The 23,002-nt window shown below is 31.9% G+C and overlaps 1 protein-coding gene across 5 annotated transcripts in view; it reads right to left on the bottom strand.

Moving 5' to 3' along the window:
- The window catches only part of LOC114338775 (centrosomin), a 652,106-nt gene that overhangs the window by 140,848 nt on the left and 488,256 nt on the right, over window positions 1–23,002 (bottom strand). For all 5 annotated transcript variants that reach the window (XM_050641722.1, XM_050641725.1, XM_050641721.1 and 2 more), the window contains one exon: window positions 15,471–15,695. In XM_050641722.1, coding sequence (XP_050497679.1) covers window positions 15,471–15,695 — 225 coding nt within the window. The remainder of the gene's footprint in view (window positions 1–15,470; window positions 15,696–23,002) is intronic.

The raw sequence follows: 23,002 nt of genomic DNA, 5'->3' as shown, positions 1-23,002 counted from the left end.
CCACGTAGCATGCATAGCGGGCACGCGTTAAAACGCTCAAACACTATTTGTTTAAAGCTTTGTTTAACAATAAAAAATTAATTTTCAGCAATGCAAATAATCAAAACCTGTATAATTTCACTTGAACTTTCAAATGCTGCAAGCAGAATTGCTATTTTATTTTTAAATCAAAAGTTATTCGGGTTCAAAAATTGCAATTTTTCTATTTCTTTAAAGTTCAACCACGTTTATCTGGGAAACTATGCATCCTACTAAAAAACTTTTAACATTTTTTACTTAGAATGACCCAAAAAATACAAAAAAATGGTTTGTTTTGGGAAAACAGCTTTTTGTAATTTGCAAGTTTTTTGTTTATAACAATCTTATTGACATCAGGACCAACTGCTACCCAAAAAATTCGTAATCTATGAGTCAAAATACATAAAAAAAACTTGGGTGAGTCCATCTAAATAAAGGAGGTCGCGTACCCCCCTGACGACAGCACTATTATACCTAATCATATTCGAAATAATGATATGTCTATCTTCACTATCGTAGGGAGCCTTGGATGCTAAATTTGCAGTAACTGAAGCGCCATGGGGACCTATTAGGTTGTGAAGATTAGGTCCTAAAACCAAAAAAAGTTGAGTTTTCCATTTTAGTGGGGACTTTCCATTTTTTAATTTAATTTTCCATTTCCAAAAATCGTTTTTTCCGATTATAGCGCCACCTATCCATAATTCGAAAAATGTCTCGAATAAAAGTTACTTATTTTTACGTAAGGACTCCAAATCTGCAATAAAAAAATTCGGGTTCCTGTTTAAGATTTTAAAGTAACCCCCACCCCGCCTCCGTGAGATGTCATTCGATAGATATGAAAAATATTGAACAAGTATTTTTCAGTTTTTCGATCTGATAAACTTCCCCTGTCTACAGCACTATAATGCAAATCAATACATCGTGTTGTATTACTTTAACTTTTAAATCTTTTTACAACTATAAACAGATCTTGCGACATTGATCAGCATGTGCCGCGACCCTTGACTAGTATCACTATAAAAATATTTAAAAACCGAAGCCATAAAAACTCTATATATTGACTTGCACTATACAAACTGAGGGATTCAAGAAATAATTAAAAAGTAATATGCATTCAAAATTATTAAAACGAATGTAATCAAAAAATTGGGGTGCTTCTCTACATTTAAAACGAATACAACCTGCTAGACAAATTGACAGTTGCTGCAAAACGTTTGAAATACATTATACAAAGCGCAAGTAGTGCAAATCAAAATAGTTGCCTAATGTTGAATTAATAACACACCAAAAAGTGAGAAATAAAGATGAGCAGTGTGTATTGAAAATAAATTTTAATTAGATTACAAGATATAGAGAAAATTGTCTATTCGACATTACAATGCTTGATATTTTTATCTACCGCAATTTATACAGGGTTGAGATAAAATCTGACAAAAGGCTATATTCTGTTAAATTAATTAACTTTTAAGGACTGTCAAACTAACGTCAGAACGTGTATGTATCGATCTGTAAATTGGTGCCGAAATTTGTAATTATTACTGTAAATACTAGTTATTAAAATTAGTTTTCGCTCAAATAGTGACTAATAACAATTGTGTTACGTGCTAATCATCAAGAACAAGCTGTAACTTCAGTCAGTAAGAGATGTTTTGCTTAATAATCTTCCAACTTAAACACATTCAGTGTCAAACTATCAATAGTTTTTCACTGTTGCTATCCCGTCGCCGTCCCAACGGACGCCAACGGTTAGGCAACCAGTATTGCAGTGATGTATCCAAGGTTATCACTTATTTCCAGACATCCAAAGCGTAATACATATACACAAATTCAAGTTACTTTTGACTACATGAGTAACAATTTAAATCAATGTTCCCCCACTGTTAGCATCACCATGTATGGACCCAATTCTTCCAGTAATCTTACTAGTTCATATGCAATTGCTACTATGACTAAACAACGTCCGAAGTATCCCAAGAAGACCGAAGCAATTTCATAATTAGTTGTACGTCTCTATAGTATCCAATGATTGTATATTGAATTTTTTTTTCTTCATAATTTTTACCTAATGTTATTTAAGATTTAGAAATTAACTGTTATAATAATTAGTTTTAAGTCCTTATTGTAATTAATTATTGTATAACCAATATTGTTTATGTCAATGGCCATCGCTGCCGAGACACATAAATTTAAATAAAAAAAAAATAACTTTTAAGATGGCTCTTTTTTCAAGGTTTGGCCCTTGAGCTAGTTACAACCTTTATACAATTCTGACGGCGTCAAGTTTACACAAACAGCCGTAGATATGATTCAAACAGCCGTAGATATTTTCAGAAGATTCAGAAAATGAAGAGCCAACTGAAAATCCCAATGGAAACATGGCCGATGTAAAATTTGTGGTCGATCATCATCAGACAGAAAATTCACATCGAAATAATGCAAACATTTTGTCTGCAAGGAACATTCCAAGATTAAAAAAATTGTTTGTTATACCTCTGGGGCTATAGATTAGTGTATATTTTCAAATTTCTTTAGTTCTAAGTTTGGAATGATGTTACCTGTTTTTGTTCAGTTGTAATTAAAATTTTGTTTTGCTAATGTTTGTTAATCATTTATTGATAAAATGCCAAAATTAAAATTATGAATACATCTCTTAAAACGACTTCATTTTTTGTCAAATGTCATTTACCAATTGTGCCAACAGAGGCACAATCTTATTGAAAATGCACGTTACGATTTAGGACTAAATGTTTTGATTTATGGAATAACTTAATGATAACGAAGTTCTAGATATAAACGTAGACTTTCACGGCGGCTGTTTAGTAATGAGTAATGATGCACTCAATGATTTCCGGATTTATAAACCGAAGTCTCGAATACTCCTTCCTGGCGTTTAGTCTGCAACTGCAGTAGACATTATTAAAGCACTGCGTCGGAGTGTCGGAGGCTGCAAATGTATTCCGTTAAATAAAGGTGCTTCTCAAAAATACGAGTTATAATACAGTTTGTGCCCCCTGGCCCTGTCCTTAGTCTAAATCAAGTTCATACTTGATATTAACATCACGTTTACATTCAGACCATATTCTTTACGATTAAATTAGATCAGGTGTTTGGAACTGATTGGTCAGTTGTAGAACAAACGCTAGGAAAAATAATTTCAGATCACTGCCTATAAACCCGGAAAAAGGGTATGATCGTTGATATTGTTCTGTATTAAGCGTAAATTATATTTCAAAAGAAAGTATTTAATATTTTATGCCTTTATTTATGCTTATTTATAGTACTGAAAATATAAAACAGCTTTATTATCGAATATGGCATGGTTAATGAAAATTGTTTGCATCACAATTCTCTTATTCGTCTAATTTTTATCATGCGTGAACTATATCTATCAGTTTTAGAGAAAATATATTGTATCACACTTTGTCCCAACCCTGTATATTATAACATAGTTTATCAACTTAATACACCAGCTATACCTACTACATTATCGAAATGAAAGTATTTAGCCAGGGAGGTAGTGTCAAATTTGACCGGAGCATTTTAGCATGGCTACTTTCTTTTTATTTAGTTAGGTATTCCAAAGCTTATGAACAAATGATGTGTCAGCTGGCCCAAAACCGGGGATTTTAGACAAGAAAAGGTAAAATATGAATCTTGATGGAAAAACGCTACAACTTATGTCAAATATTTGTCTACGTGACTTACAACTCTTAATAGCCTTGCTGACTTCTCTTCTAATTTTCACTCAGGCAATCCGGGTTCAAATCCTGGCGTTGAAATTTTTTTTTGTTTTTAAAATTGACATTTTATTTTGAAAAATAATTATTTTTATAATAAGGACGTTATTCACCGGAATACTGGATTTATTGTGTTTTGATTGATTTGCACACTTTCGATAACTATTTTCTATTGGATATATTGCGTTTGGAAGGAATTGGCTGTAACCACTGGATATATTTCATGACAAAGTTATTTAGTATTAATTTAATTAAAATTCTAAAAAACAGGATTTATTGCGTTTTGATTGATCGCTCAAAATATCGCTTGAAATATTTAGATTGCTATTAAAAGATGGGGGTTGGTGATAGAAAAGTGAAAAATTAGGGTTATATGTATCTTTGGGGAAAAAATGTATCTTTTGGTTCTACATCATATTACATTAAGAAAAAATAGTTTGTCCAAAAAATAAAAAAAATGTCGGGAGGGGGTGGGGAGGGCAACCCCCTTTTTCACTTAGATTGGTCGTACTAACTCGGGAAGCTTCAGGGGTTCAGTTACAACAACTTTGCTTATTAAGGTCAATCATAAAATTTATGATCAAATGCATAGTTCTATTTCATAAGTTCTATGCATAATTCTATAAAAGACATACAGATTTTTTTATATTGTCTCGTATAAATAATACAAAAGGTATTATAAAAATAATTATTTTTCAAAATAAAATGTCAATTTTAAAAACAAAAAAAAATTTCAACGCCAGGATTTGAACCCGGATTGCCTGAGTGAAAGCTAGGAGAAAAGTCAGCAAGGCTATTAGGAGTTGTAAATCACGTAGATAAATATTTGACATAAGTTGTAGCGTTTTTCCATCAAGTTTCATATTTTACCTTTTCTTGTCTAAAATCCCCATGGGCCAGCTGACACATCATTTTTAATAAGCTTTGGAATACCTAACTAAATAAAAAGAAAGCAGCCATGCTAAAATGCTCCGGTCAAATTTGACACTACCTCCCTGGCTAATTTTTTGACATCTAAGAAATATTTGTAAATAGAATTATGCTGCGTTTTATATTCGACATGTGCATTAAAAATATATTTCTGTTAAACTTGCAAGTCGACGAAATTAATGGGGCATATACTAGTTCGCTCCGGCGGCCAGATTTTAATGCCCTGCAGGAAAGGGGCATAGGTAAATTCGCTCCGGCCATATATTTGTTTAGAAAATATAGTTGAACAATGGCTTTACTGGGTACTCAATTAATAATAATGAATAGCCAGGGTCAGCGTAAATAGATAATGTTGCCTTAATAAAGCAGGTACTTTATTACATTTTATTAATAAAATTTTAAAAAAATATTTCTCAAATTTTGTATTTACCTAAATATAAAACTACTTCTTACTTAAAATTTTATTAAAATTATAACGATATTATCACTAAAATATTATTATGTTAGAGCTGCAAATTATTGCATTATTGCATGTGTTATATGTATTTCTTTGAAAAGATTGGTAATTAGTAGTGTATCTGAAATTTTATGATAAGAAAGAGGAATGGTGCAAATCTCAACATGATTACTTTAGTTACGGTTTGAATGTCTTCAGTTCATAATGGAGAAATCTGAAATAAGTGAAATGTTAAGCGAAAAGGGCAGCCTATGTTGGTTATTGACAATAATTGTCAATAACTAACGCCGAAAATTACACTCTCAATGGTCATTTATTGAGCTAAATCTAAATAATCTAATTTCACTTCATCATTATATCTATATGTAACAACCAATATTTTATATGATTTCTAGTATAAAATACAAAAGTCACAGTACCCATTTTCCTGATATTAATTTTCCTAGAACTTAATAGATTATAGATAATTACTTAATCGGCTTAACCACGGGAGCGAACTAGGTTATGGTTTTCGGAGCGAACTAGTATGCAATTAAGAGGGTTTTTTGACCTTGGGAGCGAACTAGTGTGCTCCGAATTAATGAATACTATTGTTACAGTCCATTTTTTTATATTCTTCATTTAAATCACAGGAAGCAGAACTACAAAATTATATACAAAGTTTACATCTATCTACATTAAAATAAATTAAGCGCAACAAAAACTACATAACATTAATAAGCAATTGTACCTAAGCATATCGTTTTGTTAATTAATACTGGAAAATAAATTAAATGACCAATAAGTTAAGAGAAAAAAATGAACTGAATAGTTCATTTACACGTATAAAACCACGTTATAAAAAACGTATATACCCGGTGGTGAATTGGAACAAGAGCCATAGGAAACTCAATGTAAAATTCTAAACTGTTGAATTCCTGCTTCCCTAATTATTTTACATCAAAAGTCATAAGAAACTCTTTGTAGAGAATTGAAATCTGTATTGAAAACAACTGTTAATATTGTTCTACGAACAATAATTATTCAAAATTTTGTAAAAATATAATACAATTTTCAGAGAAATACGCCAAAGTTACGCCACACACAGTGCAATAATGTGTATAAGATTGCATTCGGTGACAATGAATTTACTATATTAACAATTTGAACTGTCAATTTCTTTATTTATTTTATCATTTATTGCTTAAAACACAATAAAGTTGATCAGATACCCTCAGTAAAGGAGAAAGTATTAATAATAAAGATATTTTCTTCAGTCAATAGTGTGCTCACTGTCAGTTAAATAGTAACGTGTGGCCTAACATGCCCACACATACCTACTGCGGTAAATACATTATATTTTTCAAAATTTTGGAATGTGTTTAAATCTAATGTTGTTCTGAAGCTATTTTCTTGTGGCATTTTTACAATTTTAACTATTTAGAATGGGAAATAAGCCACAATATTATTAAAAAATGATTTTTATTAACGTTTCGACGCCCAAATCGGGTGCCGTTGTCAAAATACAAAATACTATTAATATAAACAAAAATGTTGTTGCTTAGTAAAAAAATTCTTCTAATAATTTATTTAATTTGACTCATTTATATCGGCAATTCAGATACATATGATACATTTTAAAGTAGAAGACTTTAAAATGATATTGCCAATATTTATGAGTTGCGTTCCTGGGACGACTTTACTGAAAGATAGTTCATTCGATTACATGAAATCAACCCCAACTCAAGAATATCCGTCACAAAAAATCATAGCATGTGATCTGTCTTTAAAAAGACAACCACATGCAACGGTGACATTAAAATTCTCGCGTTAGAGATCTCATAGTAAATCACGAGGGAAAACCAGGAAAAACCTCGTGATACTATCCCGACATAGTAAGTATTTGGTCTTACATTTAATTTACTCTCAAAATTAATACCAAATTCTGACTTTACTATAATTTTGTTTAAATTATAAATAATATCAATAATACATGGGTATATAAGTAATACTAAAATATAAAATATGTACTAACTCGACTATTGACTTAAATCGTGTTTAAATCGTAGAACAATTGTAACTTCTGTTTTTAATACAGATTTCAATCCTCTACAAATAACTTCTCATGACTTTTGATGTAACATAATTAGGGAAGCAGGAATTCAACAGTTTAAAATTTTACATTGAGTTTCCTATGGCCCGTTTTCCGATTCACCACCCTGTATGTACGTAAGTCCCATAGAATGAGTTGTTTTCGTGCAATCATGTTAGCCACTATAGATATATTGTTAGCCTTAATTTTAACTTTTAAGCATGCGGAAAAATAAAGCAGTTACGTAAAAAAAATTACACTACACATCCAAGTTTACCTTACACTTACAGTTATAATTTATTAGCGTTAAGTAAAAAAAGTAACGAATCCATTTATTCAGAGAAAGACTAGGTATGATAAAAAATCATTACTTTAACATTTCAACGACAAGAATTACTTGTAGAATAATTTAACTAATCGAGAGAAATCAATTTTTGGGGCAAACTAAAAACTGATACATCCAGCCAAAGCTATCAGATTCACAAAAATGATAATAGAAGGGTCTCAAGCAATGATCATAGCAGAAGAATGCTCCACAAATAATCGACTTTGAAACGTACAGGGATTACTCTGTATCAATCACTCTCTTTAACATAATACCCCAGGCTGTGGGTGAAAAAACGTGATATAATTCAGGAATTTTTGAAACCTATCAGGTGTTGTAAAGGACGATGCCAGGAATAACTTCTACTAAAATGTAACCAAAAATATTGCGCTTTTTTTTATTGCGATGTTCATTTGTTAAATTTGCAATTTTTAATGATTTTTAATTTTGCAGCTTAGGATATTGATTTTAGAGAAAAACTTTTTAATAGAAAGTTGTAGTAAATTGAAAAACCTACAATTTGAGCTATGGTAAGTTTAATTTCGTTAATTCGTTATTGCAAAACAGCCTGCGAAAGGTCCAAAATGGCCGTTTTTTACAATTGCATTATTTATTGTACAAATAATTTTTTTATTTTTTAAAGCTTTAAAATAAAGATCTTTCAATTCCAAACATAAAAAAAATTGTAAAGCCAGATTAACGAATTTGTTGCTTAGATATTATAAATTGTTTATCCCAAGAGGTCAAATATCGAAGGCTATAACTTTTTGAAAAAAAAAATCGTAGAGAGTTGGTGAAACATCCAATCTCCTTCTAAAGAGTTATATTTTCATATTCTGATGTAAATAAATGCGTAAAACATTTTTAAACCTCTAATTTTTGGGTTTGAAAATAAGGAGGCAAATTTCGTTATAAACATTTAGAGCTGAAGCGGCCCTGTACATCCTATGAGTTTCTAACTTACAGATTATTGTTGTTGAAGACGAAACGAAGATTTATAAAAAAAAATAAAAGTTTTCTACAACCAACTGAAGCCAAGATAATTATTTTTTTTTCTTAAATCGTAGTGCCTTTATTTATAACAATTAAGAAATTATTTTACAGTCATTGACTAAAGAAAGACTTATATTATCTTAAAATAAAAATTATTATAAAATATAATTACATTTAATTATTAAAAAATATTTTTTAAATCGGTGCTTTTGCAAGCGGCCGAATTTTGCAAATCGCCCGGCTCGCTTCAAATCCGCGCGCTCGGAAAATTTTTACGTAACTTGTATTAAAATTTGAGAGAAAACAATTTAATAATATTACTATTATAATATACAGTCCATTTACCACTGTATTTGTTTTTCTGGATAAACTTTTATATGTGAAATCCAAAAAGAATAGTCACTACAAGAAGAAAAAGTTTTATATTGTATATTATAGTAAGAAGTGACATTATTATTATTATATTTATATAACAATGAAAAAATTAAAAATATAGTTATATATTTCATATACATATGATATATGTATCATTTTTGTAATACTATTTATTCAGAAATGAAATTTCACATATAAAAGTTTATCAAGAAAAACAAATACAGTGGTAAATAGACTGTATATTATAATGGTAATATTATTAAATTGTTTTCTGTCAAAATTTAATACAAGTTACGTAAAAATTTTCCGACCGCGCGGATTTGAAGCGAGCCGGGCGATTTGCAAAATTCGGCCGCTCGCAAAAGCACCGATTTTAAAAATAATTTTTAATAATTAAATGTAATTATATTTTATAATAATTTTTATTTTAAGATAATATAAGTCTTTCTTTAGTCAATGACTGTAAAATAATTTTTTTATTGTTATAAATGAAGGCACCACGACTTAGGAAAAAAATAACAATTATCTCGGCTTCAGTTGGTTGTAGAACATTTTTATTTTTTTATAAATCTTCGTTTTGTCTTCAGCAACAATAATCTGTAAGTTAGAAACTCATAGGATGTACAGGGCCGCTTCAGCTCTAAATGTATATAACGAAATTTGCCCCCTTATTTTCAAACCCAAAAATTATCTCGGCTTCAGTTGGTCGTAGAAATTTTTTATTTTTTTATAAATCTCCGTTTCATCTTCAGCAACAATAATCTGTAAGTTAAAAACTCATAGGATGTACAGGGCCGCTTCAGCCCTAAATGTTTATAACGAAATTTGCCCCCTTATTTTCAAACCCAAAAATTAGAGGTTTAAACATGTTTTACGCATTTATTTACATCAGAATATGAAAATAGAACTCTTTAGAAGGAGATTAGATATTTCACCAACTCTCTACGATTTTTTTTTTCAAAAAGTATAGCCTTCGACATTTGACCTCTTGGGATAAACAATTTATAATATCTAAGCAACAAATTCGTTAATCTGGCTTTACCATTTTTTTTATGTTTGGAATTGAAAGATCTTCATTTTAAAGCTTTAAAAAATAAAAAAAATTATTTGTACAATAAATAATGCAATTGTAAAAAACGGCCATTTTGGACGTTTCGCAGGCTGTTTTGCAATAACCAATTAACCAAATTAAACTTACCATACCTCAAATTGTAGGTTTTTTAATTTACTACAACTTTCTATTAAAAAGTTTTTCTCTAAATTCAATATCCTAAGCTGCAAAATTAAAAATCATTAAAAATTGCATTGTTAAATTTCAAATTTAACAAATGAAAATCGCAATAAAAAAGCGCACAATATTTTTGGTTACATTTTAGTAGAAGTTATTCCTGGCATCGTCCTTTACAACACCTGATAGGTTTCAAAAATTCCTGAATTATATCCTGAAATCGACCTATTTTTCACCCACAGCCTGGGGTATAACGTTAAAAGCAACAGCCAAGGAGACTGATACCAAAGTAACGCAGTCTTCAACTTAAATACTAACTTATGCAGATTTAGTATTCATGAGAAAAGATAAAAGTCTGGAAGAAATAAAAGTCTTGCAACTGCAACGAAGAAAAGAGAACTAAAGATTAATCAAAGAATTAACAGAATACTTAATATGTTTCAGGAAAACATTCAACACAATAAACGGAAATAAAATCGAAAATTACATACTGAGATAATTTAGCACTTCAAATAGCAAGGCGTAATAGTAACTGGAAGAAGTGAGAGAAATGAGAAATAGCAGAGCGAATATTAACAAGCAAAAAACCTTCTAGATATACTACAGACTAGAGAAGGATAGGAACTTAAGAGGATTAATTAATTAATTATTAAGTACGTATTTTCGGCTGCAATGCTATTTCAAATGGGGATTCATTTTTTTCGAATCCTGAGAAAACTAATAAGTATTTTTGAAAAATTTAAACGCAGAATGAAAGATTACGTTATTAGCGAGGGCCGAAAGTCCCTGAGAACTTCTATAATGTTTATTTTAATAAGTTACAGGGGTGAAAAACTAAGAGAAAATTTAGTGTGATTTTTAATTTCAAATATCTCATTCAAAATAAACTTTTTATTTATTCTAAGGGACTTTCGGCCCTCGGTAATAATTTAGTCTTTCATTTTGCGTTTAAACTTTTCAAAAATATTTATTGGTTTTTTCAGGATTCGAAAAAAACGAACACAATGCCGTGGTAATATTTTCCAAATCTATCTTTGTCTTACAACGCACTCAGCCGAATATAATATTGTCAGCATATATTGTCAGTCAGACACTGACAATCAGTGACAATTTTAAATATTTGACATCGCATCGGGAATATTTTGAGTTATTGATTAAATATTATTGATATATAGTGTATTTGATAAATAATTGATTTAAGACGTGAATTTAATAAAAAGTTATTTATTGTGTATTATTTGTGGAAGATCCAAGCAGAGAATACATCAGGATAATATATTCTGTGATCCAAGTATTTTGTTGTTAAAGATGTTCAAAATTGTAAGCGTTCCATAACAATATATTATTAAAAAATCACTTTAACACTTTTCTTCTTTTCTCAATTGAGTATTAGTTTTTGTTATACAAATAAATTATTACAATCAATGAATACATAATTAGTGAAAAAATTATCACATTTATTAACTGAATTATTAATTTGCAATTATAAAAATAACAGTTATCCAAGAACATTCAAAAGCCATCTCTTTAAATTAATGATGACATTTTCAAGTAGAATGACATTCTAGTAATGTTTACATATCCAGACCAGTGTGAATTTTACCACACGTAATTTGCCGTGTAAAGACAGAAAAAGTAGGGACACACGTAAAATATTTGCGAATTATGTACCCATAGCCTTAAGTAGGAGAAGAAAACCGAAAATATACGCTAGTTACTCACATATGCAGCAGAGATAATGTGTTTCAAATTTAAATATAAAGAAAGTTTAAGAATATTTGGGACCAGAATTTTTCTAAGAATTAGCGTCCAATAAGAACAAAAGATAGGGAACTGAGAAGAATGAAACGCGAGATAAGTGACGCAATGAAGAGGGAAGATATAGTCAAGATTAATCAAAACACAGAAACTGGGATGGATGAAAAACAAAGAATAAAGAGAACCTGATTTTTTGGCTAATATTTTTCCTGTCTGGACACTGGATGAGAACAAAAAGACAGAAAAAGACCTATAGAGAGACGGAAGGACTAGGTTTCACATTAAAATAATGAAAGTGGGAAAGAGAAGTATGTAAAAATATAAAAGAATGGACAAACATTGTAGCTAATGCAAAATTACACAACAACCTGTGAAGAAGAAGGCGAATGGTTAGTGATTCATTGCAACCAACGAATCAGAAGAGCTTTAAGAAAAAAGCGGCAATCGTTCCACCAGGCGTGGAAAACCTTGATGATAAAAAATGACCTGGAAGTCATCAATTATTAAAGAATTTTTTTGTACCTAATTGTGGTTTATGTATATTAATGGTAAAAAAGACAATCTCACACTTAGTGTGTACTCTTACACTCTTCCTGTTTCTTGCTAATTTTAGACTTTTAATACATTTTTGTAGATATAATTATATTTTTGTGCATTTACTGAATATTGATATACGAATAGTAATTCACGCTAGATTGGAAGTACTGTCTGTACATTCAAGTAATATATTTTCCAGTATTTCAACTTGTGTATATATTTTTAATAAAAGACTACCTTGGTTAATGTAACTAATAGTATCAATTCTTTTGCTACTAGAGACCTAAGGATTAATAATATTTAGGCTTGGCTGTATTACTGGTTGTATTGTTTAATTAACTTTTGGAACACTACAACCTATTATTTTTGAGAAAATAGAATAACATTTGCTATGTTATATGAGATGTTAAAAAATAGAAATAAAATAAGAAAATTAATTTGAAATGAGTTTTGAACAACTTGTGAAAATGTAAGGAATCTAGCTTTGAAATTATAATTTCCTAGAGTGGTGCATCATTTGCGTGGTGACGCGTAAACCCGTTAAGCGGTTGTTTTGACAAAACAAATATAATTGATTGTTTAGGCAGTGCCGATTGAAAACAGACAGTTAAATAATAGTTGCAACATTGTGTAATGACCGACATAATTAAATAAGGAGTCAGGAATCCTTTTTTGTTTGGGTCTTGGCTGATGTATGTTCAAATATTAAAATAAATAAAATCATTATTAGGATTCGGAAAGTGGTAATTTTCTCCTTGATCTGATTAGATACAATGACTCCTTATATATTTCGAAATATGCTTGGAGCTACCCATGACATGGAACATTGTCAACTTTGTACTCCAGGGACATAGGCAAAAAATAGACCATGTTCAGGACGCTGAATTATCCAGGTATTTATTTTTTTTTATTATAATAGACCTATAGGAAGAAAACCTACCTGTTGTTCTGAAGCTATTTTTTTGTGGCAGTTTTGTAATTACCTGCTCTAAATGGAAAATAAGCCACATTATTTCTCACCATGTGGCTTATTTCCCATTTAGAATAGTTAATTAGAAAACCTACCTGTTTCCTGCCTAGTAGTCGGAGAGACAGAAGAGGATTTTGCTTGCGATAAGTAATATGGACAAACTATATAGGGATATGTTGAATCAGTTGTGTACATGACTTTCCCCTACGGGCGTAAACCAGAGTGGGGGACGAGGGTATTTATAAGGGGTCAAAATCGCGGTTTTTATTATTTTCTGTGACGCTCATGATCGAGATAGTGCACCAAAACTCGGGAATAAGTAGGTCATGACGTAACTAAGCAAAATCTCCAGGGACGGAGCGTTGAGTAGGGGACAAAGGGGTGGTGGGCAGGGGTGAGTATAACAATTATAAAGGTCTTTTGCGACGTTGGTAATCCAGGTAGTGCACAAAAATTTGGAAATAAGTAGATCATGCCGTAACTAAGCAAAATCTACAGGGGCGGAACGCTGAGTGGAGGACAAAGGGGTGGAGGGCAGGGGTGAATATAAAAATTGTAAGGTTTTTTTGCGACGTTCGTCCTTATAATTTTTATATTTACTCCTGCCCACCACTCCTTTATCCGCCACGCAGCGTTCCGCCACTGGAGAATTTACTGAGTTACGTCATGATCTACTTATTCCCAAATTTTTGTGCACTATCTAGATCACGAACGTCAGAAAAAACCCCTTATACTTTTTATATTCACCCCTGCTCGCCACCCCTTTGTTCCCCACGGAGCTGTCCGGCCCTGGAGATTTTGATTAGTTACGTGCGGACCTACTGATTCCCAAATTTTGGTGCACTATCTCGATCCTGAGCGTCACAAAAAAAAAATAATAAAAACCGCGACTTTGACCCCTTATAACTACCCTCGTTACCCACTCTGGTTTACGCCCGTAGGGGAAAGTCATGTACACAACTAATTCAACATATCCCCATATAGGTTGTCCATATTACTTATCACGAGCAAAACCGCTCCCAGCTCTTGGACTATAGAGTTCGGGGCCGTTTTTTTAAATATATTAACAATTTAGTTTAAAAAACGCGATTTTTATTATTTTTTGCACCTCATTAAAAAGCTAAATAGTTGACATAAAATTACAAAATTTGATTTTTCAGAAAATTGAAAAAGCTTCAAAATGATGATTTTTGAAAGTTAAAAGGTCAATTTGTTGCTTCGCAAACTGCAAAATTAAAATTAATTGGAAATAAGTAGATCATGCCGTATCTAAGCAAAATCTCCAGGGGCGGAACGCTGAGTGGGGACAAAAAGGTGGAGGGCAGGGGTGAATATAAAAATTGTAAGGTTTTTTTGCGACGTTCGTCCTTATAATTTTTATATTTACTCCTGCCCACCACTCCTTTATCCGCCACGCAGCGTTCCGCCACTGAAGAATTTACTGAGTTACGTCATGATCTACTTATTCTCAAATTTTTGTGCACTATCTAGATCACGAACGTGATTATTTGTTATTATTATTATTTATTATTTGTTAATATTTGTAATTTTATGTCAACCATTTAGCTTTTCTATAGAGTGCAAAAATATTGTTCTAAAGCTAATTCTTTGTGGCATTTTTGTAATTAACTATTCTAATTCGGGAAATAAATAGAGTACAAAAAATCGAAAAAAATCGCCTTGCAATAAATTGTTAATAATTTAAAATCCGGTCTGAATTCTAGGCAGGAAACAGGTAGGTTTTCTTCTAAGAGGATTATAATAACTAAAAAAGTTGTCAGATACCTGATAATTCAGTGTCCTGAAAAAATCCTTATTTCCATGGACTATTATTGTCCTTTCTAAATCCTTGGGGCATTGAATAAGGGAAAAAATATAAAAATTAAATTAATATAAATGCTCTTTAGATGAGCTAAATAGTAGATTATGATTAGAATAGTATCAATACTGTATAAACTTTAAATTAGGACTGAGAGCTAAATTTTCACTGACACTAATAGTTAGGCATAAACGTAAACACAAATCAAAAATGAAACAAGCCAAACCTTTCTCGTTTTTTCTTTTTATCTACCTCATTATTTGTCCTAGTGACTCGTTTCGGCGGAACATCCCCATCACTCGTTGGCTTAGACACGACGGATTCCAATTCTTTTTCTAAATTCTTAATTTGTACTTGGTATTGGGATATTTCTTCGTTAGCTTTATTTCTAGAATCTATCATATTTTTGATTATTTCACAGGCTTTGAACTGCTCCGCTTTTAACTTTAACAATTTCTGCTTTTGGGCGTCATAATCCTGTAATAAAATATTGTTATGTATTAAATATGCACTAAATTGTATGTATGTGTATTATACAATACAGTGTGTCAATTTGAAAAGGTACCACCCTCTATAATTTGGTCCTTATAGAAAATATAAAAATATGCAAAAACACGTCAAATTTATTTGTGAGGTTTTGTTCCATTTTGTAGACCAGTTTTCAACTAAATTAGTAATATTTTGTGGAGTATTGGAGTATTTTGAGTATTTTTTGAAGTATTTTTGGAAAAATCAAGTAAAACCGTAAATATTAACTATCTAGTTTAGTTATACTATACTCCAAAAAAAATTTGGAGTATTGAGTCCAAGATTTTTCCAAAAGTACTGAAAAGAAATATAATGTATGTGGTATTTTTGAAGAAAATATACAGTCGGGAAAATGGAAGAATACTCATGAACGATCACATCAATCACATATTTTGTATTTGCTGTTTTTTTCCAAAAATATCAAACGAGAGAGATAGATTATTAATAATTTGAATAATATGTGATTGATGTGATCGTTCATGGGTATTCTTTCATTTTTCCGACTGTAGTTGAACGGCCTTTAAAAAGAGGTATCACTCAACCCTCCTTTCCATTAAAGATTTTGGGGGTTGTGCCCGCCCCCGCTAGAGGGTTGATGTAATTTAGTTGAAAACTGGTCTACAAAACGTCCCCCTCACAAACAAATTTGTAGTGGTACCTTTTCAAATTGACACGCTGTATATTAGGTATAGTCGGAAAAATTAAAGAATACCCATGAACAATCACATCAATCACTTATTTTGTATTTTCTGTCTTTTTCTATAAATAACAAACGTTTATTTTTTCTGTCTTTTTCTATAAATAACAAACGTTTGTTATAGAAAAAGACAGCAAATACAAAATAAGTGATTGATGTGATCGTTCATGGGCATTCTTTCATTTTTCCGACTGTATGTAACGAAATTGTATGTTGTATACATACGATATAAAAAATATAAAACCTTGCGGTCGAAATCACTGAATATTTTCTGTAAGACGTTTATTATCCAATAACAATCTTATATAGGGACGAATAATAGAGCAAGTAACGTCCATAAAATATTTGGGAGCAAATGTCAATAGCCAGTGTAACACAAAAAAAAAGAAATCCTATCAAGAATCGAACAAGCGAGGAAAACACTCATGAACATCAAAACATTGTTTACAAGATCAGACCTTACACAGACGGTTCTAAAAATCAAACAGGAGTAGGATGTGCTATGTATGTGCAAAATACCCATCAACATAATAATTACAAATTATCTAGTATTAGTAGTATTTTTACAGCTGAGATTATAGCCATTGAAAAAGCTCTAGAATGGATCAAAGAGAATAATATTGAAAAAGCTGTGATAATAACAGACTCCAGATCTGCAATGTATGCAATTGAAAACACTGATTTTGATCAAAAATTTTATGTAATATAAAAAATAATTTGTCTAAAGTGGAAGTAGTATTTATACGGGCAAAAGGGCATGCCGGTATACTGAGTAATGAGTAAAGACTGGATTATATGCAAAATGCATATGCATATATATGCTGCATATTTCTCATGTTTTTCATAAATGCATATGCCTTGCATATTTGGAGATTTAAGAGCATATAAATGCATATTTTGATGGGAATTTACTCTACCCCATTTAAAAATAAGGTATATATTAGTAACATCAACATCCATTAAAATAAAATGTGAAAGTAAATATTTTGCTGTTAAGCTCCTTTGTTGTTGTACCCATAAACATAATGGGCGTTATTTATAGCTGCAGGTATCATTATCCGGATATTTAAGATTTATAGACTTCTCAGAATTTACAAATTACCTAAGTAAATACCGATTATATTTTGAATAACATTACAAATATTACCTGTACTTTCTGCTGGTGTCGGCCAACTATGAATTATTCTGGGAAAACCAACCAAAACGAAATTTTAAGCATTTTAAGGGTAGGATAGATTATTTTATTTTATGAATGGTTAGTCTTAAATCAATCGCCGATTATTCAACTTTTGTGATTGCAAGTTATTGACTATACTGTGTAAAAAAATCATTTTATTATTATTGTGAAAATGCCTAAAGTAGCAAGGGAAAAATCAAGTCTTCTCAGAAGTTGGATTGGAAGTAACAATCATCTAAAAGTTATCGACAGTGAAAGTATGTTTTGCACCATTTGTGATAAAAAGGTAAGTTCTCCACTTCAATAGATTTTTAAACTTATCAAACTTCTTTGCACATCTATGTGTCTGTCTATTCTAAAATGACAAACCGTCCCATTTCTTCAAAAACTGTTTTTTAAAGTTCGCAACGGTTTGGCTTATACAGAGCGAGGTGTTGAGAGTGGCCCACCCTGTATACTACGGTACACTGACTGTACTTTATTGTTTGACGATTTCAATTTCACTTTGAGAAATAAAAAAAAATTGGGGGAGGTTTAAAAAGTTTGATCATTTTAATGTAGGTATCTATTTACGAAAACATCTAAAACATCATTATCATTATATTCCAGATTCCATGTCAAAAGAAATTCCAAGTAGTTCAACACATAAAAACTTCACTTCACCAAACTAAGCTATCAAAAAATGATAATAAACCTCGCCAGCAGATTCTACAGAACAGTTTGCAGATTCAGAATACGTCAGTTGGGCAAGAAACCTTTGCAAAGGATTTATGCCATTTTTTTTTGAACTGCAATATCCCTCTGCACAAGTTAGAACATAAATCGTGTCAAAACTTTTTAAAAACTTATTGCAAGATTAAAGATAAACCAGCTCAAATACCAAGTTCTTCAACTCTTCGGAAAAAATATGTCAGTGCATGTTACAAAGATGTGATGACGAGTATTAAAAATCAGTTAAAAGCCGAATATCTTTGGATTTCCGTCGACGAAACAACGGATACAAAGGGTCGACAAATTGCGAATCTAATTGTTGGAGTTCTTAACGACTCTGGCGATTTTAAAAACTCATACTTAATTAGTGTAAAATGTTTGGAAAAAACAAACTATGCTACAATAGCTAGATTTGTTAACGAATCCCTAACAAATTTTTTTTTACCTGATCAAGTACCATTTGAAAAAATATTATTAATGCTTAGTGATGCCGCCTCATATATGATGAAAGCTGCATCCAATCTTAAAATCTTTTTCCCTAATTTAATTCACTGTACATGTTTGGCGCACGGCCTAAACAGAGTTGCAGAGAAAGTTAGAATTGAATTTCCCAATGTAAACACCTTAATAAATAATGTAAAAAAAGTATTTCTGAAAGCACCACTACGTGTACAGGTATATAGGGAGATGCTTCCCGATATTCCTTTACCACCAGAACCAGTATTAACCAGATGGGGAACTTGGCTTAAAAGTGCTATATTTTTATCTGAACACTACGACGACATCAAAAGCGTTATTTCAAGTTTTGATCCGACTTGTACCGCTATTGATAACTGTCAAAATATTTTTAAAGAAAAGTCTATTAAATAGCTATTTGTATAACAAGGGAGGAAAGTGTAACTTTTCCTCCCGAGAATGAAGTTTACTGCCCGACGCGTAGCGGAGGGCAGTAATCATTCAAGGGAGGAAAAGGCACTTTACTCCCATGTTATACATATGGTTTTTCCACCTTCCTCAAATAACAAGTCATTTTGTCATTTTTTCTTAATTTATTTATGTAACTAACCAACAAAATTTATTAGAACTAAAACAACAAGTAGGTACAATATAACTGTCAGCTGTCAAATATAAGTCAAATTATGAATGTAAACATTGTTAAATCAAAATAACAATTTACTGTTTTTTACCATTCTGCAAAATACAGGATGTTTTGTAAATAAACGTTAAAATGTATAGATACTTCGTAATGTAAAATAGATATTATACAGGGCGTCAATAAGTTATATTTCATGAATGAAATATTATGACGTCACTTTTACTTTTCCTCCCTAGGGAGGAAAAATATTTTCCTCCCTAGGGAGGAAAAGTACAACTTTGCTCCCTACAATCAGGTCCGGAAAAGTATACTTTCGGTAGAGGTAGGTGGAAAAATCAATTGTTGTATATAAAATCGAATTTCGATATCATTGAAAGTTCAATTACAAAATTAGAGGCTCAAAATTTATGTCTTCACAATAGTATGTCTATTGTTGATTCGGTTAAACAGAAAATAACAAATCTGAATGGGGAAATTGGAGTAAAAATTAAAGATAAACTTGATGACGTTTTAAACAAAAATGAGGGTTTCACTTTATTGCGTTCAATAAATAATATAATCAATTTTGGAAACTTCGATGAAAATATTAATATGGATCCGTCTCTAATAGCAAAGTTTAAATATGCCCCAATTACATCTTGTGACGTTGAGAGATCTTTTTCTGCCTATAAACAAATATTAACAGATAGAAGACATAATATTAGTTTAGAAAATATGAATCAATATATGATTATTTATTGTAACAATAAAAATATGTAAATTTGTTTTATTGTACTCTTTTTATAATATTAGTTTAGAAAATATGAATCAATATTGTAACAATAAAAATATGTACATTTATTTTATTGTACTCTTATTTATCTTGTGGTCAAAATAAAATATTTTGCCGTTTTATTTGTCACAAAACCTGAAGTTAAAAAAATATATTAAGAAATAATAATACAATTTGGTTTAAATTCAAACCTATTTATTTATTTTTATTATTTTTTATTTATTTATGTATTTAACGTAAACCATAAAATTATTCATATAAAAATAAGTGCATATATAAATGCATATTTGCATGTTAATTGTGCATATTCAGCTTGTTTTAAAATGCATATTGCATGCATATTTTAGACATTTTTTAGTGCATATTTTCCAGTCTCTAGTAATGAGCAATTGGATGAGTTGGCCAAAGATGCAATAAAAAAAGGTGAGATCCTAATTCAGATCTTATCGATAGATGCAATAAATGACGTCAAAGCTAGAATAAATAAAATATGGAAAAAACAATGGAAAAATATTTCAAGCATATCAAAAAATTTATATTTTTCTTTACATCAGGAACTTCCTCCGCCACCTGAATACATATTTAAGTATAACCTGCCAAAGCAAGATATTTCTACTATCGTCAGATTAAAAACTCGACACGGAAAATATGAGGCACATCTGCACAAATTTTGTTGATTTTTTAACCAAGAGGAGTAAACTAAAAAGACAGATTCACACTCAAGAAAGTTACTAGAAAAGTCACCAAATTCATCTTCTTTTTTCGTTGATCATATCACCTTTCGATGATAATCCATACATATTATATTATACTAACACATCGCTAAAGACTTCTAAAAACAACTGTTTTTATATAAAAGTAGACTAAAAATCTAAAAAATTAAAGGAATAATGCAGAAAACACAAAAAATCGCCGATATACTTAATTAACCTATAAAATGACAGAAGTGCCAAAATTTCATAAATGTCATTAGTGTCAAAATTTAGTAACAGTGGAGTAAACTTGCCTGCGGTTGGACCAATTAGAAACAAGCGTTACGGCGCTGTAAATTTTAATCACAACAAACAATAGGAATAGTTAATTCATCAGTCTGTTTTTGTGATAATGTTTCGATTAGAGATTTGAACGATATTTTCTTTGAAAGCAAAATTAACGAGAAATATATAAATCAATTATATTACAATTTACGACAAACACAAGTTCATTTTCCAATTAGTATAGAATATCTACTAAGTTGTCATAAAATGGAAATATTTAAATTACTCATAAACTACTTGAAACAAACAAATATAGTCATTTAAGTGAAATAGGTATCAATATAACAAAACTAATAAATTGAGGTAAAAATAAAATAAAAATCTGTAGCTAACGGACCCGCATCCAAGCCATTTTTTGAAACACACACACACACACACACACACACACACACACACACACACACACACACACACACACACACACACACACACACACACACACACACACACACACACACACACACACACACACACACACACACACACACACACACACACACACACACACACACACACACACACACACACACACACACACACACACACACACACACACACACACACACACACACACACACACACACACACACACACACACACACACACACACACACACACACACACACACACACACACACACACACACACACACACACACACACACACACACACACACACACACACACACACACACACACACACACACACACACACACACACACACACACACACACACACACACACACACACACACACACACACACACACACACACACACACACACACACACACACACACACACACACACACACACACACACACACACACACACACACACACACACACACACACACACACACACACACACACACACACACACACACACACACACACACACACACACACACACACACACACACACACACACACACACACACACACACACACACACACACACACACACACACACACACACACACACACACACACACACACACACACACACACACACACACACACACACACACACACACACACACACACACACACACACACACACACACACACACACACACACACACACACACACACACACACACACACACACACACACACACACACACACACACACACACACACACACACACACACACACACACACACACACACACACACACACACACACACACACACACACACACACACACACACACACACACACACACACACACACACACACACACACACACACACACACACACACACACACACACACACACACACACACACACACACACACACACACACACACACACACACACACACACACACACACACACACACACACACACACACACACACACACACACACACACACACACACACACACACACACACACACACACACACACACACACACACACACACACACACACACACACACACACACACACACACACACACACACACACACACACACACACACACACACACACACACACACACACACACACACACACACACACACACACACACACACACACACACACACACACACACACACACACACACACACACACACACACACACACACACACACACACACACACACACACACACACACACACACACACACACACACACACACACACACACACACACACACACACACACACACACACACACACACACACACACACACACACACACACACACACACACACACACACACACACACACACACACACACACACACACACACACAC

Source organism: Diabrotica virgifera, chromosome 1, assembly GCF_917563875.1.
Source record: "Diabrotica virgifera virgifera chromosome 1, PGI_DIABVI_V3a".
Taxonomy (NCBI): Eukaryota; Metazoa; Arthropoda; class Insecta; order Coleoptera; family Chrysomelidae; genus Diabrotica; species Diabrotica virgifera.
This window is presented reverse-complemented; position numbering and strand designations above follow the sequence as displayed.